This window comes from Silurus meridionalis, chromosome 6 (assembly GCF_014805685.1).
Source record: "Silurus meridionalis isolate SWU-2019-XX chromosome 6, ASM1480568v1, whole genome shotgun sequence".
Classification (NCBI taxonomy): Eukaryota; Metazoa; Chordata; class Actinopteri; order Siluriformes; family Siluridae; genus Silurus; species Silurus meridionalis.
The window spans coordinates 10,056,127-10,082,687 of record NC_060889.1 but is presented as its reverse complement, the minus strand read 5'-3'; the positions used below and the strand labels follow the sequence as shown (position 1 = coordinate 10,082,687).

Below are 26,561 nucleotides of genomic sequence, written 5' to 3'. Positions count from 1 at the left end.
AAAGTAGGGGGAAAAAAAAGTTCTCATGAAATTTTAATTAAATTTTACCAGCCAATATCACCACAAAAAGAATCTAAGCTAGCAAAATAGAGTGTATGCAAAAAAATTAAAAAAGGGCCCAACGGATATATTGGATGACTGATCAAATTGGTCAGTATTATGTTTTTACAAACTAACTGGCATCGGTAAAAATCATGCCGATAAATCATGAATGTGACGATTTTTCCAAGCATTGCTTTAGGGCCACAGTCATTCAGAATTTATGTTTTTAAATAAGTGGACTCTTGAGTCAATGTGAGGATTCAACGGGTGTCAAACTTTCCAATAAATAAATGCAAAAAAAATTTTGTGTTTATAAAAAAAAAAAAGTGTTTATAGGAATGACATTAGCAGAGATTATTGATTTGTTTGATTTGCTTCTCTATATTGCTGTTTAAAATAATATATATTTTTTAATCCTTTGAATAAAGCATTTGCTATCCTGCCAATTTAAAAAGGATTAAGCTATAAGTTTAAAAGTACATTAGCAGATATTATTTGTTACTGAAATCTTCAGCTCCTCAAAAATGGCGGCGTACAATTACATACCTGCTAGGAAGAGACATTACAGGATCCTGTTCCAGTAATTGCATTTGCTACACTAGCTCCCATCAGTCATGTTATTTTGCTTAATAACTGCACTGATTAATGTGCCCCTTTCACTATACCTGGCTGAGAGTTAAAAAACAGTGTGGAGTTGACCACCCACTCGCTCTCATAAATAATTCACACGCTTGGCATACGCCATGTCTCGACCGTGCTCTTGTTTTGCTGTCTTTGGCTAAGGTTTCTGCCATGATCCAATCAATTCACTCAGAAGGGACTGTGTTTGGGTTTGACGAGTACAGTTCAGCTGTCATGTGACCCTGACAGATGGTGACAGCTGTCAGCACTCAGCTCCAAGCAGTATGCTAACCACTTCCTCATTTAACATATGACGTACAATAAGTCTCAAATGAGTAGTTACACACAACTTTTTACTCCTGAGCGTGTACAAAACGGATTGGATTTGTTCGTTAACGGTAACAAGGAACATCTACTCCACCTTGGTTGTTCCAGCGAAATTTCTCATCAGCAGAACTGCAGAAAAAAAAGAGAAAGGGAGCAAGTCAAATTTGGTGCATAATGATACAGCATATGGACTAAAGTCTGTGGACACCTGACCATGAAATTCTTAAGTGCTTTTAGAACATTGCATTTCACATTTATTCCTCATATGCTGTTATAATAACCTCCATGCTTATGAGAAGATGTTCCACTAGATTTTGCAGTGTGATCGTGGAGATTTGTTTAGCCACAAGGGTGTTAGTAAAGTCAGGTACTGATGTAGGATGAGGAGGTCTGGGGTGCAGTCAGCATTCCAAATTGTCCCAAAGGTGTTCAGAAGGGTGGAGAGTCGGGAGGGTCGGATCGCTATAGCAGGCCATTTAAGATCTTCCTCTCCAAACCATGTAAACCATATCTTTATAGAGCGAAATGGGGTGAAAGGAAAATATCATGCTAACACATCCTATCCCATTGTGTGCCTCCATTTTTGTGGTACCAGTTTGGGGAAAAACAGGTGAGGTGTCCTGATACTTGAGGTTGTCCATATAGTCTACATGAATCCAAGAAATTCAAATTAAATACCAAAAAAATGCTGATTATGTATAAGAGACTCATAAAATAAGGATGTTCTTGTACAGAACACTTTTTCAAACACGACCACTCGCTAATCAATACAGGACGTTGAAAGCCCATAGAGGTAGGTAAGGTAATCATGATTATAGATTAGAAGGAAATGTGGGGTTGAGGAGCACCATACTGCTGATCAATGATCTGTAATAAGGGTGTACAGTTAACAGAACTCTGCTCAGGAGCCATTGAGAGGTTAAACACTCTCTCATTGTCCCTAAGCCACGCTGCAGATGCTAAATCACGTTATTGATTTTCTTCCAGTGTGTGTTGCGTGTGAATTTGCACTGCAAGGCTTTCCGTAATTGTTCGAGGGTTCTGAGAAAACAAAAACGCCACATGTTAATAAGTCTGTGGAGCATGCCTCCCCAAAAGTTCAGCTATTTATCAGTAATTATGCAGTCAACAATTCCCACACAGCCTGCCTGCATGAAGAGAGACGAGCTACAAGCAATTTCGCTAAACGCTTACGCACTGGGCTTAATGAGAAATGCTTAATGGTTTTTTGTTTTTTTTTTGGCCAATAAAAGATGCAAAAATTTTTTTTCTAAATTGCCTGTTTGAACAGTGCTGAACATAAATTGATGAATCATAATCATTTAGTCCAGCAATCAATATCGCATCTGGGAGAGCAGGTCAGCGGTTCTAAATACGGCTTAATATATGTGAATCGTTAAGTCTTTTGCTAAAAGATTTTCTTTTCTTTTATCCGGATAATGTATTTATTGATAAGATAAGAGCACCGGCCCGCTGAGGGTCACTATGTGGTCGGCAGTTAATCATTGTTCATTTCCACGAAACAAAAGCCACTTAGAGCTATAATATTTAGGTTTAGATGAGTATTGCAGCTGTAAAAAAGTCAGTTGGCACTTCTGATATTTCGAATAAACACACTGAAATTCTTTCACACAATACTGGGTATATAAAATTGCACAATTTTACATTGAAAGGAAACTAAAATTGACTATTTCTGTCTAAAGCATTTGTTCTCATTTTAAATAATTCCACATAATTTCATATGCGTTTCCATTAGCAAATCTCAAAGCCTATTGTCTGCTACCAACTTAAAACTGAATAAAAAAAGTGCCTTTTTAACTCCTAAAAGAGCTAAAGGGAGGAGAAGCACAAGAATAAGGACTAAAAAAGAGAAAAGTATGCTATGACAAGCCACGGCAAAGCTCCTACTGCATGTGAAAAGGAAGGGAGAGAGAAAGGCAGAGAAAGAAGATAAGGGAGAAGGAGACAGAAAGAGTCAGGCCCAGTACCGTTGGGGGTCACTAGGTCCTTTAGCAACAAAAAAAGAGAAAAGGAGACACAAGAATGGAGGGAGGCGTATTCTAAAACTGACCAGCTGCAGAAAGTGCCTCAGAGTGCCAACAACCAGAAAAAAAGTGAGCGAATTTGACTAGTGGATGCGGTTGAGAATGGCACACTCATCTGCCGATCATATAATCGGCGTGAAGAAGACAGACTTTACCAATACTTTGGGAGGTAGAGTCTCTTTCTTATGTCACATCTGACTGAACCACCCTAAAGCTCGACACACAGCAGCTGCTGGTGCCTAATACAGCATGTGAAGAGGATTCTTATAATGGCACTAATGAGTGCAGATCAGAAGCTTTCATCCGAGAAAAACAAAGCCAGGCCACCCATCAGCCAGCAATGGATCAGCAGGATACACAAGTCTAGGGTTTTGCTGCTGTATGAGAAAAAGAGAGGGAGAGCTATATGTGGACACTGGCTTACCAGAAAGCATGCCAGGAGAACGATATGCCAGCAGAACTATAAATCCGAGCATTTAATCCATTTAATAATTCGGTTTCTGAGAACGAGGCTTCGGTTTCCTGGACAGGGAATTTCAGGGTCAACAGTGTGAACATATCATTCTTAAAAACCCAGACAACAAAGATCAAAATGTCAAGACTTCAGAGAGCGCAGTGTTGTGAGTGATGGATTCGCTCTTGTTTAATGGTCGAGATACAACAAAAAAGATAAGAAGAAAAATGTGCAAAAAAACCTAAGGATGCTTATTGAGCACAAAAAATGTGAGCAGTAAAATAGGAGCTAAACAGTGAATAAGGCAGACGCCACTGTGTTATGATGTACTATAGAACAAAAGGCCACCTCACTGTATATCTTCTTTAGCTCTGCTTCCTTTTGGCAATGAAGATAAATTCCTGGCAAATCAAAATCGATCAACAGGCTTCACTGTCTGTGCAAACTCATGACCGTTGCGTTGTAAAAAATGTTTCCCACCTGACTGTCATGTGGAAATATGACAACATAAAGTGCATTTGGAAAGTATTCACAGCGCTTCATTTTTCCCACATTTTGTAATGTTATAGCCTGATTCCAAAATGGAATAATTATTTTCCTCAAAATTCTACAAACAATATCCAATAATGAAAATGTGAAAGAACCTTGTTTGAGATCTTTGCAAATTTAATAAAAACAAAAAACAAAATGTAAAATCGCATCTTAATAAGTATTCAGAGCCTTGCCATGACACAAAATTGAGCTCAGGTGCGTCCTGTTTCCACTGATGATCCTTGAGATGTTTCTACAACTTGATTGGAGTCTACCCGTGGTAAATTCAGTTGATTGAACATGATTTGGAAAGACACACACTTGTCTTTATAAGGTCCCGCAATTAACAGTGCATGTCAGAGCAGCATTAAAGGTCCCAATAAGCACAGTGGCCTGAATTAAACATAAATGGAGGACGTTTAGAGCCACCAGGACTTTTCCTAGAGCAGGCCACCCAGCCAAACTGAGCGATTGGGGTAAAGGACCTATATCAGGGAGGTGACCAAGAACCCATTGGTCCCTCTGAAAGATCTCCAGCGTTTCTCTGTAGAGAGAGGAGAACCTTCCAGAAGAAAAACAATCTCTGCAGCACTCCATCAATCAAGTCTGTTTTTCAGCGGCAGGAACTGGGAGACCAGTCAGAATCGAGGGAAAGTTGAATGCAGCAAAGTACAGAGGCATCCTTGATGAAAACCTGCTCAAGAGCACTATGGACCTCAGACTGGGGCGACATCATCTTCCACCAGGACAACGACCCTGAGCACAAAGCCAAAAAAACAAAGGAGTGGCTATGGGACGACTCTGTGAATGTCCTTGAGTGCCCCAGCCCAGACTTAACTCTGGTTGAACATCTCTGGAGAGATCTGAAAATGACTGTGCACCAATGATCCACATCCAACCTGACGGAACTGGTTCTGCAAAGAAGAATGGGAGAAACTGCCCAAAAATAGCATCATACTCAAAAAGACTTGAGGCTGTAATTGGTGCCAAATGTGCTTCAACAAAGTATTGAGCAAAGGTTGTGAAAACTTATGTACATGATATTTTTCCTTTTTTATTTTGCATAAATTTGCAAAGATTTTAAAAACAGTCCTTTCATATTGTCATTAAAGGGTATTTTTTGTAGACTTTGAGAAAAATAATGAATTTGATCCATTTTGGAATGAATAATGGATGCAATGTAAAATCATAAAAACATTAGATTGCCAGCATTGAAAATAAATTGCTTTATAGAATTATTCAGTTAATCAGGTGTTTTTTTCATCCCAAGCTTGATATATTCAGTTTGGGTGAGCCTGTGCCCAATGCAGCCTTAGATTCCAGTTCTTGGCTGACAAAAGAGAAAGTCAGTGTGGCCTCATGCTTTTGTGGTCTATGTGCCTGAACGTTTGATGCATTGTGTGTTCTGAGATGTTCATCTGCACACAATGGTTGTACAGAGTGATTATTTAAGCTTCCACAGCCTTCCTGACAGCTGACAGTCTGCCATTCTTCAGAAAAATCTCATTGGCGATGTGCTTGACTGTAGAACCGCTGCTCACTGGGTGTTTACCAGAGGAAAGATGTTAGACCTCTAAACAAAAGACTGCAAATTCCAATCCCAGCACCAGCAACCTGTCACTGCTGGACCCTTAAGCAAGGCCCTTAACCCTTAACCTCTCAGTTGAAAGGGCGTGTGCCAAATTTATAAGTTTAAGTCGCTCTGGATAAGGGTGCCTGCCGAAATGACGTAAATATGGTCTGTTTTGTCAAACCATTCTGTGGAACTCTGTGAAAATCTGAGGAGTTTAGCAAAACACAACAACCGTGCCAAGATTAAAGTCACGGAGTTCACATTTTCTCCATTCGGCTGTTTGGACTGTGACGTGTTTTTATGAACTGTGCTGCTGCCACATGTTTGGCTGATTGTATAACTGAATTCATGAACAAGCGTATAGGTTTTCCAAATAAAGAGCTAACTGACCAGTGCTCCTGTACATTCTTCTCTTCGGATCTGCATGATTCATGCCAACATCCAAACTCTGGATGAAGCTCTCTTCAATTAGAGACCACTCTGTGTAGCTTGGAATGGTTAGACATGAACCGTGAAGTTCCATGAAAGTTCCATAGAAAGATCCATGAAGTTACTGAGCAACTCAAGAACTATGAGGCTGGATTCGGACTGGAATTAGTATCAATAGTCTGCTACAAGGGTTAAGGGCTTACGTTTGCATGAACAGGTCTGCATTTAAGGACTGTAGAATGAACAATACACTTCAACAGGTGCAAGGTGCAAGTTGCAAGCCCCTGTTTATGGTATTAATGAGATCAGTCATTTTAGATAAGGGTGTGTGCCAAATGCTCTAAGTGTCTATACAATATTTAAACACAATATTTTGCAGCTTGACCATTTATATCAGGTGGAGAACATCACTGAGCTGCTTTCGGCAATGTCTAATAAGGTTAAACGTTAAAATTATAAAAAGCCCTTTGTTATTTTGACTCATTTGTAAAAAGATCTCAAATGCCAAACGTTACTGGACTACCAGAATCCAATGATGAGCTACTTACATAGTGAGTGTTTCAATACCATTCACCAAACCTACAGCGGATTTGCATAGGTTGATACTGAAACTTTTGAAACCTTTTATCATGGCTTTAAACGTGCTTAACAATATTTTTTTACCGCTTCATCCTTTTAACAATTGCCTGGCTTGTGCTGGTCGTGTCTTTTGTGTGGAATCTTGCACTGACAATTCATTAATGTTTAAATAAATTATGATGAGATGAAACCGTCAAACAAATGCTCGTCTCTTCAATTTTTTTGAGTGGAACATTTCGAGCAATGTGCGCAGAAAGAGGTATCATTTACTGGTGTGAAACAGTTTCATGCGATACTGTCCTATATGCAGGACAGGAACAGTTGGTCCGAACAGTTGGTCTATGCGGGTTTGTCTCACGGCTTCTCCAGGCATCGTTCGAACTGTGGCACTCTGCTGCAGCTCTGTCTCACGCCGCAAAATCCTTCTCGCTGGCTGTCACATGGCAAGCAGGGCACATGCCATCACCCTGCAGTGATGTTCCAGCTGGCACGCTCCCACTATGTAAAGCTATCAAACAACCACACAACCCACTCCTCCGTGTGTGTGCTGCCGACTCACGCTCTGCAAATCTCACATGCCACTGAAGACTCGACTTCAGACGTGATAATGAGCTGTTAAAGCGGTCTAATGTTAGAAGGCTTATATTTCTCAATATCATCTCATTCGTGGATGGTCATAGTAGACCTATACTTATAGACTTGTTGAACTATTTTGTTCAAATCAGTACAAAAAATTTAATAAACACATTTTGAGAAATAGGAATAAGGAGTAAAATGGAGCTGGAGGCTTTTTACCATGTCTGTTTTTATTATACTATCACTGCACTGTTCTGTTTTCATTTCTTGTCACCATTACATTTTTTTCCTATAAGCTTCTCACACCTTATAGTCTATAAAACCTTATTGCTCAACTCTACACAGTTCTGGCTGCCCCTGCAGACAGGATGCTGGAAAGACTGCTGTCTGTTGCGCTACCTCGCAGACAGACTGGGCTTAAATCAGCCATGTTAAGCTGAAGTCACTCAGCTTGGTAAGAGCCAGGCTTTCATCTCCTCTTAAACAACACAGATCGGCTGCCAAATCAATATGCTCTGACTCCCCTCTTACTGTACGCAAGGCACTTAGTATGAGTCAGGCAGAGCGGCAGACAGTCTTAATAAGACTAATATCCAGAGTGCAGACACCCCGGGGTAGGCAGGCAGACGAGGGAGGATTTGAGAAGCTCTTATTGCTCTCAGCACCTACTTTTTGGACTTCAAATGCAGCACCCTTCAAACCTGTCACATCCTCAGATCAATAGCAAGAAGCCTGAACTGTGCCATCTGTGTGGCAAGTGTTATTAAAAAAAGGTACATCGTGCTTTGTTACAATCGCACCCATGTGTCTGCTCATCGGTAGTTTGTTTACGTAGGCTTATTATAAGGAACGGAGTATAGGAACGGAGTATAGGAAGTATAGGAACGGATATAGGAAGTATAGGAACGGATTATAAGGAACGGAGTCAAATTATAAGGAACGGAGTAGTATTTCTATCCTGTGGAGTGACCTCTGTTGTCACCTTGTGATGCCATCTGCATGTCAGATTCACAGTCCATCACTTCAACAAATGAAATGCATCATCCAAGCATAAAGATGGCTGAACTCTTTATAATATATTTTAGGAATGCAGCCATGGTGATACCATTAAGTTCCAGTAGCTTTTGAAGTGTGGGTGTGGAGATTTGTGCTCATTCAGCCACAAGGGCGTTACTGAAGGCAGGTAATGATGTAGGTGAGGTGAGGAGGCCTAGGGGTGCGGTCAGCGTTCCGAAGAATCCCAAAAGTGTTCAATAGGTTTTAGGTCAGCGCTCTATAGCAGGCCACTCAAGATCTTCCACTCCAATTCATGTAAACCATATTTTCAAGGAGCTGGCTTTATGCACAGGGTTTGAACAGGTGGAGCAAGTAAACATTGAAAAGACATCATAATACAATTGTGGGCCTCCAAATTCGTGTTAACAGTTTGGGGAAGAAAAACATATCATTGGAAATGTCTGGTGTGTGAATATTTTACTAAACTAATACACTATCCATATAGTGTACTTTAGACTGTTACCACCACATTCTTATTTTAAACAGCTGGCTGTGGGTTTACATTTCAGGGCATGTATTAACAGACAGAATGAACATTCAAAGGAAGCCGCTGCAAACTTAACCTTTACAGAGCCCTAAATAAACCATTCTCTTGAAATGGAAAATGTTAATTCCTTCAGGCGTCACTCAAAGAATATTTATGACACTAACTAGGTGCACTCATTTTAACCGCTTGTGAAGACTTCTACCTGTGGCTGGCCTAAACACATTAAAAGTTCAATCTATTTCTTCAAGTCCCGAATATATAGGCAGTTCCTAAAACACTGTGTACTGTAATCATTTGTTCCTGTCAATCCCAGTTTCCTTAGCCCAGAGTGCTGTGCTTTCACAGAGTCGCTATATGCAAGTATACAAGAGCCTGTTGGACTTATCTGGCAGCATAGCAGTCTAACAGCTTTGGCTTAATACACCCCCTCGCTGTGCTGGGCAGACACTATTTAGAGACAGCTCCACATGGCAGGATGAAGCTCAACAGAAAGCATTTAACCGAAAGTTAAAGGCCGTGCTCACGTGAGATGATGTTTGCAGAATCCGATTATAATTTACTCATCAAAAACATTGTTTTCTTTATAATAGTTTGCACTCATAGTCGACTACATAGCCGACAATTTGGCCTCTTGCAGCGCTATAGTGCAAAATAAGCCAATGTGACCTACTTAAAATGAAGCGAAAGAACCAGAATAAATTTTCTCAACATAATATTTTATCATTAGTATGCTGTTTATGCAAGCTTACCAACTCAGGCTTTAAAATATTGAAGCTTCACAATTCAAACCTAAAATATTAGACACCTTTCTCAATAGTCGTGCATGCAACTACATGCTATTTTATAAAATCCATGAACTGTCATTATTTCAGCTTAGAAGGTCAAAAAAGTTGCAGACTATGACAGCAGGACATAAAAACCCACCACGATACAATGTCCCAAGTAATGGCTGATGTCGAGTGAATCTATCTGCAAAAAGCCATCATGCTTGCGGTTTTGAGCTTTTCAATTAACGTGCGCGACTCGCTAAGCCGAAAGAAGGCTCGTGGTCAACTGAAAATCTGTGTCCAGTACAAATCATGGATTCCTACATTATTCTTACGATAATGAATGACAAGAAATGCTCAGTAACCTCGACTCGAAGACACGCTTTCTCAAATTGTGAACTCGAACTCGAATAAATTCACAGCCGTCATATGGAAGAGAGCAACCGAACTTCGGAGAAACGTGTTTGAGTTTAAAAGTGTATAAAACTTGGCACAGACACATGAAGGAAAAATTGCCTTTTACAAATAGGTACAAAAACTCTTCATTCGAATTCAATTTATTATGTTAATAACTTGTGACTTTTTTGCTAAAATACAATTAGCGATTTGCATCGAAAGACACTGATTAACGCTGCTTCTAAAGAACTAAATCGTGTTCGGGTGCTGAGTCAGATCTTGTCAGCATCTTTTCGGGGAATGTTGAACAATATGACTCGGTGCCTACACTGCAGAAGAGACAGAGATTACTAGGAAACACTTACTAATTGGTTTTTAGAAAAAGAAGCCTTTCTTTGTGTTTCCAGTGTCAGTCAGGACACACACACACAATCACTTTGAACTATTAACAAAAAAAGAATAATAATTCAACTGACAAGCCGATACATTTTATTAGCAATCTTTACATAGGACTGCTTGGCATAAGACACAAAGTGTGTAGGTCAAGCTAGAAGACGTGATTCATGAGCCTTTACTCTCAGGCTAATGTTGCAGTACTGGATAAGTTCACTATACGCCTGTTGATATACACACACCTGATGCTGCTCACGCTCCCAGTCTCAGATCCCAGTTTGCATCGCTCTAGCTGGGTGGCCACTATCTGCCGCTCGGCTTCCAGCTCTCTGGTCAGTCTCTCAAACTGCAGCTCCTGCATAGAGAAAAGAAATGCAAGAGACACAAATGTTTAGAATACACAATAAATGTGCACATTAACCTTGAATATAAGAATCGCTTCGTTGCATTTGTGTATGTGCAGACGTTCGAGTGCTTACAAATACAATTTAAGTCATTGCGATTCGATTCCATTGGGAAATTGTAAGCAATGTAATGAAACGAACAAATACATTTGCTACAACAGAACATAAATACTTTGCTTTATTAAAGTGGGTACCCTGATGTGCATTGATTTACTGTTGAATTTTATAAACAGCAACACAAAAAATACAATTTTGTATTCAATTTAATGTTCATATACACTATATAGACAAATGTATTGTGTGACTTTCCTGCCAAATGAACTAGGAGACCCAAGCCTGCTCCAGCATGCTAATGCCTATATGCACAAAGCGAGCTCCATGAAGATGCTCTAACCTCAACCCTAATAAACACCTTTGGGATGAATTGGAACACTGACTGCACCCCCAGGCCTTCTCGTCACTCCCTTGCTTTACGAACACCCTTATGGCTGAATGAGCACAAATCTCCATGAGCACACTCCAAAATCTTGTTGAACATCCTCCCAGAAGAGTGGAGGGTATTATTAAAGCAAATAAAGACTAAATGTGGAATGGGATGTTCAAAAAGCACATATGATTCTTATGGTTAGATGTCCACAAACCTTTTATTCAAACAGTGGGTACTTAAGGGGTCTTAGCTTCCAATGGGGGTTCTCTATTACAGAAGAACATTGTTTAAAAAGACAGTGGAACAAGAACAAGTTCTTTATTGAGTCATTTCATTTTGAAAGTATGCACTACATTCTTATAAAGTGGTCACTTGCAATAAATACCACATATACAAAATGTTTGGTCTCGATGCAATGTAATGTTAAAAAAAAAAAAAAAAGCTCAGTGGTTGCATTCAACATTTTTCCCTCTCCCATATTAATTGGATATGCACCACATAACATTTAATGACAAAGCTGTCAATGCCAAATCAGACTGAAATCCCAGAGTGCCTCTTTATAGTAAGCACTGTGAAAATCCAGTTAGAGACAGCCAGCGAGAGAGAGAGAGAGAGAGAGAGAGAGAGAGAGGGTATATCAACTTCAAACCCTAGCATGAAATATATTTTGAGAAATTTCACATCACACACTCGCAAATCTCCCAATTGCCCAACACTTACAAACCGCCCGGCGTGTCAGGAGAAATGTGTAAAACAGCAGTGATTTTAGCAGGACAGTATGTAGCGGTCTGACACAATATTAGGAACGGTATGTAAGCCGCATAAACACAAAGCCCTGCGAGATTCCGCTCTGGGTTTTTTTTTTTACTTTTTTGGCTATTAAAGTTATTTTAAATGCCACTATATTACTTTGTGTTCTCCAGTTGGTCACACGGAGGGGAAAGTCAGTCTTTCCAATAAGGAGGCTTAAAAAGGAGAGAGAGAGAGAGAGAGAGAGAGAGAGAGAGAGAGAACACAAAAGGGAAGGAGGCATGTTGAGGGAGAGGGGCATAGAAGAAAGGGTTAAATGACTTCATTTTGCCACAAGGTCAACCCCCTTTTCTTTCCTTCCTATTAGTTTAACAATGCACATAATAATAATAATAATAATAATAATAATAATAATAATAATAATAATGCATGCAGTGTAGCAAGGTAATAATTATTAGTAAAAAATAAAAATAAATAGCAAAACATTAGCCCTACAGAAGATTTGGCTGCATATAAATTACATAGTACTGAATCTATCCATCCATCTATCCATCCATCCATCCATCCATCCTTCCTCTCTCTCTCACACACACACACACACACACACACACACACACACACACACTTTCTCTCAGTGTGCAGTTTAAGAGTGCTGGGGAATTCATCACCTGCTCTTCTGGGCAGGAACCCAGATGAAGGCTACAGAAATGTCCATTCAACTTGTTGAACAAGAGAGCTCTCTATATACACACAGAACTGCGGAACTGGGATGGAGAAAACTACACACACCACCGACCAAGCACGGAAACCGGTCGGATGGTAATCAAATTAAAATACAACTGTGCAAACAGTCAGAGACATGATTTTCAGGGTTTCTATTATACCCCTTTCTGTATTAACACCCCCAACACACACACACACACACACACACACAGCTCATATTCAGGGTGAGTGTAGCTATTTATGCAGAAGCCTCAGAAAAATAATTTCACACACACGCGCATACTCTCACCCACACAAAATAATAAATACATATTCGACAAGTGCAAACTCATAATAAAAAAGCATGCAATTCTGACCTCTGCAAAAAGCTTTCTTTTGCGCGCGCCGTGAACTAACGCCGAGCACCTGTTGTTTCAGGCGCGTGCTTTTTAATGCAGCCGCGTTAGTAGCTGCGCGCGATGCACGCGCCACAAACTCCAGGTTACAAATATATGTAAGTAAAAAAAAATAATAATAAAGAAACAAGACAGCGTGCATCAGCAGCAGCAGCAGACTCGCCTCTCTCACTGCTCTGCACACCGCTTTAACATCCACTCAACAACAGCGGAGAGAGCTGAAAGCCTCGCGGAGCGCGCGAGGACGTGCTGCGCGCTCGGGCACAAAGGTCGCCATGGCAACAGACAATTTCGGAGCCCCCTTCGGCATGATTTATGCAACGCTTGCCTTACAAAAAAGAAGGCCCCGCCCACCTGCGCTCACATTCCCCGCCCCCTTTCTGACGCCATTTGATGCTCAGTCTGAACTATAGTATGGGGGAAACAACTGAAAACGCTCCTCAGACTTTTGTAGCTGAGAGACTAGGATGCGTTTTTTTCTCCAGGTTGAGAGAGTAAGAGCAGCAGCACTCTGGTCCATAGGTCTCGCTCTGAGGATGCTAAGTGCCAATTATGCCTCGGCGGCCTACAATAGCCTTGGTTTTGGTGGCAGGAGCTGAGTAAATATAGCCTTCAGTTCAGGAAGTCCAGAGGCGACGACCAGTCACTGGTCGACAAATTATTGCAATTACTGTCACTGTTCTTTCCGACTAACAAGACCCCTTAAGAGACTAATGAGACCCTTAAGGTGTAAAAAAAAAAAACCCCATACAGTACTAAGCCAGAGATGTTCGTCTGCGGGACCTGGAGAGGTAGAGTCTAGCAGGTCACTGGTCCCAGCCAAGTAATAAAATGATGAGTTGATGAATTGAACACTCGATCACTAAGCAGGACACATTGCAACTTATACCCCTTGAGTTTGACTAGAGATACATACAATAAGTGAAATAGGACTCCAGTAAAAGCAAACGTGTTCGCTTTAAACTTTAACTTGAGTACAAAGTCTGAAATTTAATTTCAATTCAATTCAATTCATTTTTATTTCTATAGCGCTTTTAACAATAAAAAATTTGTCTCGAAGCAGCTTTACACAAATAATGTGGTGATTCAAAGTAAATATGTTCTTTATAAGTGTAAGTTTGTCCCTGATGAGCAAGCCGGTGGCGACTGTGGCAAGGAAAAACTCCCCGAGATGGCATAAGGAAGAAACCTTGAGAGGAACCAGACTCAAGAGGGAACCCATCCTCATCTGGGTTGCACCGAATGTCCATTTGTAGCAGATATACTATGTTGCGGGGTACAGTGATGATCAAAAGAGTTTGCAATGAAATGTCCTTAAGTATCCAAGTACTATGATTCTCAACTCAGTTTATGTGAAAAGATTCTACTCTTCTTAGATAAATCCATTAAAAGAATGATATTAATGAGTCAAACACTGATTGATATCTAATAAAATTTGATCACGTCAAAGAAAATCGTACAAATAAGGTTACGGGTGTTGTAGCAAGTTAGAGTCAGGGGTTTCTCCTATCATTTATTCCTCTCAAAATGTTTTGCTTGCTGTTGAACTGACGCTGAACTGTATGTTCGTGTTAAGCAGATACCACCAAGCGTCAATCAAAACAAGTTTGAAACAGAGCGCATGCTCTATCCTGATTGGTGGCTTGACCAGTTACATTTTTATCCACTCATAAATGAATAGGAACGACTGATAAAAGTCCAGCCAAATGGAAATAGTTCAGTAAAATACAGATATGCAACAAAGTAGCTTTTCCACCACTGCTTATTATAATACAACAATAATACCTGACAACCCTGAAGAGAGAAAATGCACAGTCCTTATTATTAAGAGTTATTAAGCTACTTCTCAAATTGCCAGTGTTCCTAATCACTGGCTAAATATAATTACCAATGATTAAATATGTTACCAATAACATTATTTGGAGAGTGTTGGGGTTACATGTAAAAAAAAAAAAAAAGATTTTGGCCATTTCTGGTGACTTCAAAACATTTCCAATTGTCATGACAGAAAAGAAATGCAACATATTAGTGAATCTTTCTAGCACCTATGGGTAGTGCCTGGTCCTCCTAGCTACAGCAATAATAATTGCCATATTAACAAAGAGAAAATAGAGATAGTTTGTATATTAAGTTATTGGGACGTCTGAATTTTCCAGCCGTATGTGTTTCTTCCCGAAACTGTTACCACAAAGTTGGAGACGCACAATTGAATATTAAGTAATGCAATAGAATTACATTTTCCTTTCACTTGAACGAGGAGATCCAAACCTGTTCCAGCTCATGACAATACCCCTGTGCACAAAGTGAGCTGCGTAAAGATATGGATTACATGAGTTAGAGTGGGACATCTCGAGTGGGCTGCTTTAGCGCTCAGTTATCGCAATCGTCTAATAAACTGGTCACTTTATGAATGACTTTTTGCTGTCCTTTATGATTATGAATACCTCAGCTCTATGCCTGTAAAAATCTGGGTCATTTCAAGTCCATTATGCATAAGTCAAAAGATGGCAGAAGCCAAATCTACTATTTCATGAGATTATCTATTATTATACCCGAATAACCTGCTGTATGGGCCAACATCATGTACAAAATCTAACAACATAACATAAAGGTATTTATTATTTAAAAATAGATAGATAGATAGATAGATAGATAGATAGATAGATAGATAGATAGATAGATAGATAGATAGATAGATAGATAGATAGATATTATAAGCATTATTGTAAAATGCTGCGAAACACTGTATTGTCCACCTTCCCAGAGCTCTGTACTCACTTTTTACTATAGTAAATGTAATATTCTGAAAGTTATCTTGCCATGTTTTAGAGAGCTTCCTGTTATCATGACTGTATTGGTGGCCTTGGCTTTGCCATGCGTATATTATTTACTCAATACTTTCACTGAGCCTATTTGCCCTCTGTTTATTAAGTGCTATCTATATTTTTATCCCACACTCACCATGGGAAGCCTCTGTTGAGCTAAGTAACTGCCTTACAAGTGAGCGAGAATATATTGCTCATTTCTTTCTGCCTCTCTGGTCCTTCTATGTTTACCTCCTTGAAGCTTTCCACCTTCTAAATGGCATATCACTAGTACTTTCTTCTTCTTACTACATCCTGATAAATTAAGAATATTGCACATTTGGACTGTACTGCACCACACAAAAAAAACTGCATTGTCTCCATATTCTACAAAGTACCAAGTAAGCAGCTTTTTGTTTAATCTCCTAAATTACTCCTATATTGCTCATACAGGCAATACCCAAACCCCTTAGAAAAAAAAAATTAAACGCAACAGATATTTGCACACTGCTTTGGCACTGAATATCTTACAGACACTCTGCGCAGAAGATATGTGAATGTCTAATTCTATGTCGATCTCCTACATAGACTGTGCAACAATGTCACTACTCACACAAAGGCTGTCAGATTTAACTTCTGGCTAAAAGCTGATACTGGCCCAGGCCTTCAGTCTAAACAGCTTGTGGCTTGAAACCTAGTCCCAGTGACAACTGACAAGCACCTACAAGAAAGCAGCTTGAGATGCTATTTAGACAAAAAATATTTTTCAAATCTAACATGGCTCGAGTGAAATCAATTACCCAGAAGCTTAGACTATTTGACTCAGACACTTGCATTTCCTTATCGCAGTGCCACTTTTAACACAGTGGCCGCAGTCGGATGATTACCTACTCATTGAGTCACCACAACTGACACTACCACTTTTGATGGCTCCAGCTCACACACACCGACTCCTTGGCACATTTTTTCTAATATGATGCATCATAAACAGATCAGTCTTAGGCATATGCCTGCTGTTAATGTTGTGCCACTAGTGGTTTCAATAGAAAAGACACTACATCGCCTGCCAAAGTGTTCACAAGAGCAGTTCACATTTCTGGACCTGCTTGACGCTTATTTTATATCGCAGGAGCAGTTTTATATTGTGTGCCTTTAGTTAGGTCAAGCACTCCAATTTTCCGAAGTATTTTCGAAATATGTGTACATACGTTCCTCTGATGGCCACTGCTATTACATTACTGGTTTCTGTGCAGTCTAACCAAGGAGCGATCTATTCCGAACACATCCACCCACTGTTTTACAGTGTGATGCTCAAGCTCACATTGATCCAACATCGAAGCGAATCACACAGTTAACTAGCATGAAGCCAGGCTTACTAAGAATGTTTGTGGCAGCATGTGGTTACATCATACTCATCAGTGAGTTTCCTCCAGGTCATTGCCGGCCTCTTATGAGAATGCTTTGATGGATGATGAAGACTACATCAGTAATGAGCCCTAATCTTGCTAGAACTGCAGGCATTTTAGAGATGGGTCATGGACTGAATTATTAACACTACTAAAATGTGCCTTTGTAAAAGGAAGCTCAAAAATTATCCCACTAGCAGTGCAGGACATTTCAAGCAAAAGTCTGGTTAGGGTTTGTGTGGAGATCTTCATCTGGAAGTTTTATCTATGTAAAATTGTTAGCAGTTATTGTATCTCATCAAAACGCACGGCATGTCTGTGGAGTCCCATTGACTTTTTACCTTCTTTATAAATGGCAAAGAGCTTCCATCTGTTCTGGATCCTTGCAAAGGGCATCTTCACCTTAGAACATGGACACCCATCTTTATGACATACTGCTTTCTGTCTCTTTAAGGAAATAATTTATTTAGAACTGTACCATTTATGTATCTCTGTCCAGGTAGGTGTCACCATGCAGATTTTACTAGCTTATCCCAGTGGTAGGTTAGATCAGTAGTTTATGAGCACCTGAATAGTCCTGATTCTCCTGACACTTATGACAGGTGGCAAATACTATTCAGTTGTTGTACACTTCTCCTGGCTGTTAGAATTGGATAAGATATAATTATATGTAAGTATGTAACTGTGGTTGTAATCTTGCAGAATAACCTATGGAACCTGTATCAGTTCAACAAGAAGGTTCTTGTTCTCATTAGTGGACAAGAAAACCAGCTTTTGCAATCCTGCGACTAAAAGAACAACTATAAAAGCATTAAAGCATTGCACATTGTGCTTGTTACTGTCTAATGTGCTGCTAAGAGACATAAAGCTGGTACTCGCTCTACTTATTACATCCTGTTTATTGCTAAGTCTTTCGAATTTACTTGGACTGTAATTCTTTACCGTGGAACTGCAATCCCCTACATATTCTACACAGTATCAAGTAGACAGCCTCTGCTATAAGGCTTGTACTAATACAGAGGATGTCTGAATGTCTGAAAAATTGAAGGCAACAGATAATTGTATACTTCCTTGGTACTAAATATCTATCGAAGCTACATTCAGACTTTTTCTGCTCGACTTTCATAAGGACACAGACATTTTCTGTTCAGATTGTCTCCTGCCTTTCCCAGGAGATAGGCTCCGGGCTCCCCATGACCTCTTATCGGATAAGAGCTATAGAAAATGGAAAGATGAACACCAGCAAATCACTTAAGCCACACAGCTACACTGTAATACTAAAGAGAAAATGAAGTGTTATTGGAACTAAATGGTGATGGTGCATCATTGTGATGGTTCAGCAGATTGCACCACTGTAAAGTAACTTTAGAAATTTGTTTTATTATATAATTTTGTTATATCATTGAATGGTCTTTATCAAGTTCAAAAAAGAAAGAAAACTGTCAGGAGGTTGAGAGATGAGCAAACTTGCAGAATAGTGTCGGTGCAAGAATTTTCCTAAGCTTGGCAGATTTTTCTTCCTTTAATGCTTCTTTTGTTAGCTGCAAATTCTCTGCTCCAGACAAAGTACTTCTCTAAAGTGAAGTATGAATTCTGACAAGTCTATATCTTTTAGAAAACAGCTCACACTGTGGATCCTCAAGATACAGTTAAAATCAATTTTCCATGTACTATCCCACTCATTTGAATGAAATGGAACATTAAAGAATCTCTAGAGGATCTACACTCACTACCTCAAGCAGTAGCTCTGAAAAAATTTCATTTGTTAAGATCATTATTCATGTCAATAAAGAAATGACTGTGAGTGACAATTTGAAAATCTAAACACAGTAGAAAAGACTGTGATTTGGTATCTGCAAAGCTAAGAAAAATTGCTGCAGTTTCCAGCTTCATTCCCACATTACAAACGGCTGCTGTTAGCTCGGGGTAGCTTTTAGAAATTTTTTTCACAGTGTAACATACGAATAAACTAGTAAGAATTAAAGCCTGGTTAAATGTCTGTATGTCAGTATCTTTAAAAATTCTTAACCTGATCATTGTTAGCAACCCCTATATTATTGCTTAACACAAAAGAAGTATATTCTTGCATAAACTCATTCATTATTAGCTCTCAGGATATAACTTTTTGTGGATAAAAGTCTATAAAGTGGAAATGCAAAGGTAGCCCTTGAAATTTTATCATTTGGGTTAATATTTATATATGCCTACTCAAACTTTATAACAATATTATAGTGTGGGAGTGCAGGCGAGCTTAGCATTGTGAGAGAACCCCACAGATACCTCAATATTTGCTGTATCATTCTCTTGAATACTACTTTTAAAACAGAAGTGACAGATCAACACAAGTTGGCATATTAGTCTGTACATTATAGGATGAACCACTGACTTTTTTAATATATAAAATTAACAAATTTCCGATTACCTCAGTTAAAACCCACATCTCAAACAAGAAAACAGAACAATGCCTCTATTGGTTAAAGGAGAATACTTACGATTAGGAGGGCAAGAGAATATTATAGGTCCATGGTTCTTTAAATGTTTTCCACGTCATAGTTGTTGTTGTTGTTTTCTTTTTTAATATCATGAGCAAATGTTATAATTATTTTCTGTTTACTTGAACTTAATTAACCTACTTAAATTGCCATATAACTATTTAATTATAACATTAATGTGTCTAAAAATGATGCAACTGGTCTGTTTTTTTGTGAGAGCGGAAAGTTAATTGCTGCAACAAATAGACACAATTGTTTTGGATTTTTTTTGCCTAATATTTAAGCAGTTATAGTAAAGACTGTTGAATAAATATGTGACAAAGATAAAGCAGCAAATGGGCCATTTTTATACTAAGACAAAAACATCCTGGTGGCAAAAAAACCCTGAACTTAGGTAACATATATACAGCTACAGGAATTGTGCATGAACTCAACATTTACAGAAAGCCTGGTACAGTACAAAAAAAAATAAAATAAAAGGACATTGTAGTCCAGTGGGGTGTGGATGGAAATCTGGCTCTTCTGTGAGCCAGAGAGAGAAAATCGGAAGCCTGGAGCAAAGTAATATGGCTGACATTTTTATCTCTCTTCTCTAATAAGAGAGCTATTAGACTGGCCCATAGCAGCCTATGGCTGTGGCCTAGTTTACCATTCCCCATGTCATTTCCAAACTCAGAGAGTGTGTCAAGTATTTTTTTCCGTTCTGTGGTTAAACGTGCCAAAGCAAGTTAAACAAGGACACGAAGTGAAGGTCTTGTCATGAACAATTCAATCTTCATATGGGTTAATGTGTTTAAAAGTCTATAAAGTGGAAATGCAAAGGTAGCCCTTGAAATTTTATCATTTGGGTTAATATTTATATATGCCTACTCAAACTTTATAACAATATTATAGTGTGGGAGTGCAGGCGAGCTTAGCATTGTGAGAGAACCCCACAGATACCTCAATATTTGCTGTATCATTCTCTTGAATACTACTTTTAAAACAGAAGTGACAGATCAACACAAGTTGGCATATTAGTCTGTACATTATAGGATGAACCACTGACTTTTTTAATATATAAAATTAACAAATTTCCGATTACCTCAGTTAAAAACCCACATCTCAAACAAGAGAAAACAGAACAATGCCCTCTATTGGTTAAAGGAGAATACTTACGATTAGGAGGGCAAGAGAATATTATAGGTCCATGGTTCTTTAAATGTTTTCCACGTCATAGTTGTTGTTGTTGTTTTCTTTTTTAATATCATGAGCAAATGTTATAATTATTTTCTGTTTACTTGAACTTAATTAACCTACTTAAATTGCCATATAACTATTTAATTATAACATTAATGTGTCTAAAAATGATGCAACTGGTCTGTTTTTTTGTGAGAGCGGAAAGTTAATTGCTGCAACAAATAGACACAATTGTTTTGGATTTTTTTTGCCTAATATTTAAGCAGTTATAGTAAAGACTGTTGAATAAATATGTGACAAAGATAAAGCAGCAAATGGGCCATTTTTATACTAAGACAAAAACATCCTGGTGGCAAAAAAACCCTGAACTTAGGTAACATATATACAGCTACAGGAATTGTGCATGAACTCAACATTTACAGAAAGCCTGGTACAGTACAAAAAAAATAATAAAATAAAAGGACATTGTAGTCCAGTGGGGTGTGGATGGAAATCTGGCTCTTCTGTGAGCCAGAGAGAGAAAATCGGAAGCCTGGAGCAAAGTAATATGGCTGACATTTTTATCTCTCTTCTCTAATAAGAGAGCTATTAGACTGGCCCATAGCAGCCTATGGCTGTGGCCTAGTTTACCATTCCCCATGTCATTTCCAAACTCAGAGAGTGTGTCAAGTATTTTTTTCCGTTCTGTGGTTAAACGTGCCAAAGCAAGTTAAACAAGGACACGAAGTGAAGGTCTTGTCATGAACAATTCAATCTTCATATGGGTTAATGTGTTTAAAAAAAGGATTCAAGCCATTCCTACACATGATTGTGTGTGTCATTTCTTACAACATGAGAAACACTAAATAACATCAACAACTCTGTATACTGTAAATTCCCACAAACTGGCAATTCGCTTCTATTGCGTTGGTTGATGTCACCCAAAAAAATAGTGATAATTTATGATAGACTGCACAACAGATAATGAGTAATCATGCCAGTTAAGGGATCTGTGACATCAGCTGATGATATTACTAAACCAATAACATGGAGAATATATTTGTCCTACATACAGTTGGTCACAGAGACACTATCCTAGTTCCTAGTTGTGTAAAGGCTTAAAACTAGAACTCCTGGATGCTTTGTTTTCATGCCCATACACTAAACAATGTCATTACAATATGAACAAAGTACAGCTATAATTATAAAACTGTTAAACACCATCAGTGGTATCAGAATGGCAAGGTCAATGATTTCATTTTTGCTGTACCCTGAAGACATTTGGATTTGAAATCAAAAGATAAATACAAGACAGCAGATCAGAATTTCAGCCATCAGAAATGCATCAGAAAAGAAAAGTATAGTATATGTGAAATGTTAGATTTATTTATTTTTTGCTTCTTTGGTTTTAAAAAATGTTATTAACTTTAAGTCAATTCCAATGCTTTTGGATGGCTGTCCTGCCACTAAATGGGCCATGATTTAAATTGTATAACATACACTATATTGCCAAAAGTTTGCGGACACCTGATCATATGTATGGTGTGTGTTTTTTCTGAGCATCACATTCCACATTTAGTGACAATTTGCTCTTATAATAACCTCCACTCTTCTGGAAAGATGTCCCAATATATTTTTTATGTGCTTGTGGACATTTGTGTTCGTCAGCCACAAGGGTGTTATTAAAGTCAGGTACTGGTGTCGGTGAGGTGAGGAGGCCTGGGGTGCAGTCAGCATTTTAATTCATCCCAAAGGTGTTCAGCAGGGTTGAGATCAGAGCTCTATAGCAGGCCGCTCAAGATCTTCCTCCCCAAACCATATAAATCTTCATGTAGCTCACATTGTGCATAGAGGCATTGCCATGCTGGAACTGATTTGGGTTTCAAGTGAACGCAAAATTGATTATACCACATCCAAAGACGTCCTATATAATTGTGTGTCCCCAGCTTTGTGGCAACAGTATGAAGACGAACCAAATATAGCAGGAAAGGTCAGGTGTCCCAATACTTTTGTCCATATAGTGTATCTGGCCCGGGGGTTCACACATTTTTTTCAGCATGCAATCAACCTACTATAAAAATGCATAAATAAATATCTATTTTTTTTATGTCATGTGATCTACCCACAGTACCTTTGTGATCGACTGGTAGATCACGTTTGACGTATTGGGCACCCCTGACTATAGATGGAATTCTGAACTTTTCTGTCATCTAAACCATCTTAGTGACCTATCTATTCTTTGAACCTGAACCCAAGTGTATAGTAGAAAAAAAGCTATAGAATTGGTTCTGCTGTTCTGTAAAGTCTTAAATGAACTTCTGTGGATGATACACTTCCATCAGTAATGTCATACAAATAAGAACAAGTGAAAACTGATACATTATGTATTATACCAGGTTTGTCTCTATTTATACCAATAATATGTAAGTTATACATATGTGATTCATGCTGCCTGCATTTACACCACTGTGACACTTTAATAGGAGCACCTGCTCGTTCATGCAATTATCCAATCAATGTGGCATGTATGTAATGCATAAAATCATGCAGAAACAAAATAGGTACCTCCAGTTACTGTTCGTGCCAAACATTACAATGAGGGAAAACAGTGAGCATGGCATGCTGCCAGATGCCAGATGGGCTGGTAAGAGTATTTACAGGGATTTGAAGACACAACAGTTTATACAGAAAAAAAAACCCTCTTCCAGACAGCAACAATTCTACAAGAGCAAAAGCCTTGTTTATGACAGCAGTCACAGGAGAATGACCAGACTGAACTGAGCTGAGAAGGAAGGATATGCTAACTCAAATGTACCAGTCTTTGTAGACTTATTGAGCAGAAAAGCACAAGACATGTCAATGGCTGGGTGGATGAGTTACAACAAGCTATTTCCACTCACAGAGCTGCCACTCACTTTTTTTTTGGTTTTCTTTTTTGCATCATTCTAGAGACTGCTGTGCATAAAATCCTGGGAGAGCTGCACATTCTAAAACCAGCCAGCCTGGCACCAGCAACCATGTCAAGATCGCATTTTTCCACCCATTTTGTGTTTAATATAAACTTTAACTGAAACTTCTGGCCTGTTTTATATACACTTTGCTGCCACATGATTGCTTAATTTCATTAAAGAACAGGTGTACAGCTGTAAACCCTATACGCATAAGGCAGCTAAGCAGGAATAAACCATGGATGGGATGCAAGCCCATAAGTCAGGCACACACATTCACATTTACACACACATTCTCATACTCAATCAGGTGCAATTTGATGCATGTGCATCTATGTTTTCAGGAACGGTATGGCCCACATAATTACTATTTACAGCATGCAGTGACAGCTTTGATCATTAGGGAGCTTATTCTAAAAGTGTTTGGAAATAAAATGACAAGGTACTGAATACAGTGGTTGGACACTACGTCTGGTTAATCTAGCTAATCACAGGGCCTGGGGAGAGTTGATGCACACGATTGTTCAGCGGAGTACGGGGACGAATAACCATCCCTGGAGGTGTCAATGTTTTGAAGTGAGGTTACTTATAAAGCCAGTTATTAGCCATTGAAACAGAATGACCTGCTCCTTGACGGAGGCCAGGATGGCGGAGGTCGTCTCGGTCTCAGATCCATCTCCATTGGAGGCGTTTAGTACTGGGCTCAGCATGTTGGAGTTCTCACTGTCACAGGACTGGTCTGGAACTGGCATTACTCCTAGAAAAAAAAGCAACACATTTTTGTAATTGCTGCAAGAGAAATGCATTATATTATTAAAAGTATGCAACAGGGGGCTAATAGTTTAAGCAAGTGCCCTATTAAAATTGGATGTAAATTCAAATCCTGGAAGAGCACAGCGTAAAAGAGTATATATGGCCTGGGTTGTTGGTTGGAGAGATGGGATGGGATCCCACTGTTAAATCATGTATACGGAATAAAGCACCCCCCACCTCTTACACGTTTTGGCAATATTGGATATGTTGCTAGAAGACTAGCTAAAACAGGGTAAAAAATACAAAAAGATTGTTATGCTGATTCTCCTTCAGCTATTTCATATTCTTTCCTAAACACAATTCTTACTCATTGATATGAGTATTTGATCTGATGCCATGTGATGAGATTTCATACAGATTTTATATCCAGTGGCCTTTGCATAAGGTATTAAAGCCTTTGAAAACCTGAAGCGCTTCAGTATTTGGAAATGAACACCACCTCTCTCTCTCTCTCTCTCTCTCTCTCTCCTGCATTTCCCCCTTTAATGTCTCTCTCTGTCCTTTCTGTGTTCCTCCACCTTCTTCATGTTGCCTCCTCTTTTCTCTAACTGCTCCCTCTTTTCGCAATTAGCTCACCAAATGTCAGCTCCCCGGAACAAGCTTCAGCCCAGAAAATGGCCGCTCATGTGCAGAACGTGTACACCTGTGAGGGTCGCTAGCGTACGTCAAGCTACCAAAAAAACAGACCACGTTGTACAAGTGTATACCGAGGAAGATTAAGTGAGACGATACAAAGTTAGAAAGCTCTCTTCTCCCTGCCTTGTAGTCCGTAGGGAGGCACAGAGAGACATTTCTAGGTCAAACTGATGCCTTGCCACCAGTTAAATGTGATCATTTTGAATGTGTCCAAGCAAGGCAGCTTTAACTAATAACAGCACCAGCTGTTGCTTTGATGGATTACACGTCTCGGTGCTAATCTTAATCACGCACCTTTGCTTGATTGATAATATAAAAAAAATATATATAACACAGAGAATATGCGAAAGGAATATTAAGCAGATACCTTCTATATAAAGTAGTTTTGGGCCGGTGCAATGCAATGCAAAAAAAAAAACAGTTTGCTATGTTAAACATGTAGGATGTTGTACAGGACTGATTAAATTATTTTGCACCTAAGAAGCACAGCAGATCATTGACCATGCACATCTCCTCCCCTTCAGATTAATGAACACTCTAAACCAAATCATACAGAAGTATATTGCTTGGTGAACCATTACAGTAAACAATGCTGTTTCTTTATCCTGAATTCACCGGTTCAGATTTGTTAAAAATGTAGCCATTCATTACATATGAATCATTCCTTACACTCAGCCACATTTTTATAAAAATTATACTAAGCTCTGAAGACCACAGCATTTGATCCATGTATTTTTTTCCACAAACCATGCAGTGACCCCTTGTGATCTTGCCATCCCAAAAGTGACCACTCCCATCCAAATGGAAATGTTTCATTATAGGATAAAGCTGCTCTATCTAAGGTATTGATTTGAATTAGATCCCCTCTGAGCACAAGTTGGCCCAATCCATTGAAGCAATATATCTTGATTCACTCCATTATAGTGCACACTTTCATATACACCCATTCATTTCTACGGGAAATTTAGAACAGGCAGTCCACCTACTGACAAGAGAACCCAGTGGAACCACAGATGGACACAAAAACGACATGCAAAAATCCACACAGGTAGTAACCCGAGCTGAATCTGGGATTCTGAAGCCGAAAACCAGCTTTGCTGTCGGATTGGCCCACCTAACAAGGTTATCTAACCTTCAAGAATGTACCAAATAAATGAATCAGGCAACTCACACCGCACACTTCCCGTACATGAACATTAAAAACAAATTTGCCATCTGAAATTTCACTCCGATGAATTTTCAGTGGCAAATAAATGTGAGGGATTTCGCAATTGTGAGCAGGGAGTAAACAAATAGGAAAAAGGTTGAAAACGACTTAAACTCTCTTCA

The 26,561-nt window shown here is 39.0% G+C and overlaps 1 protein-coding gene across 4 annotated transcripts in view; it reads right to left on the bottom strand.

Annotated features, from left to right (window-relative positions):
* The window catches only part of ctnnd2b (catenin (cadherin-associated protein), delta 2b), a 79,474-nt gene that overhangs the window by 41,604 nt on the left and 11,309 nt on the right, over positions 1–26,561 (bottom strand). For all 4 annotated transcript variants that reach the window (XM_046851563.1, XM_046851562.1, XM_046851564.1 and 1 more), the window contains exons 2-4: positions 24,407–24,540; positions 10,519–10,631; positions 1,085–1,119 (exon numbers count right to left, since the gene is read on the bottom strand). In XM_046851563.1, coding sequence (XP_046707519.1) covers positions 1,085–1,119; positions 10,519–10,631; positions 24,407–24,535 — 277 coding nt within the window. In that variant the 5' untranslated portion in view covers positions 24,536–24,540. The remainder of the gene's footprint in view (positions 1–1,084; positions 1,120–10,518; positions 10,632–24,406; positions 24,541–26,561) is intronic.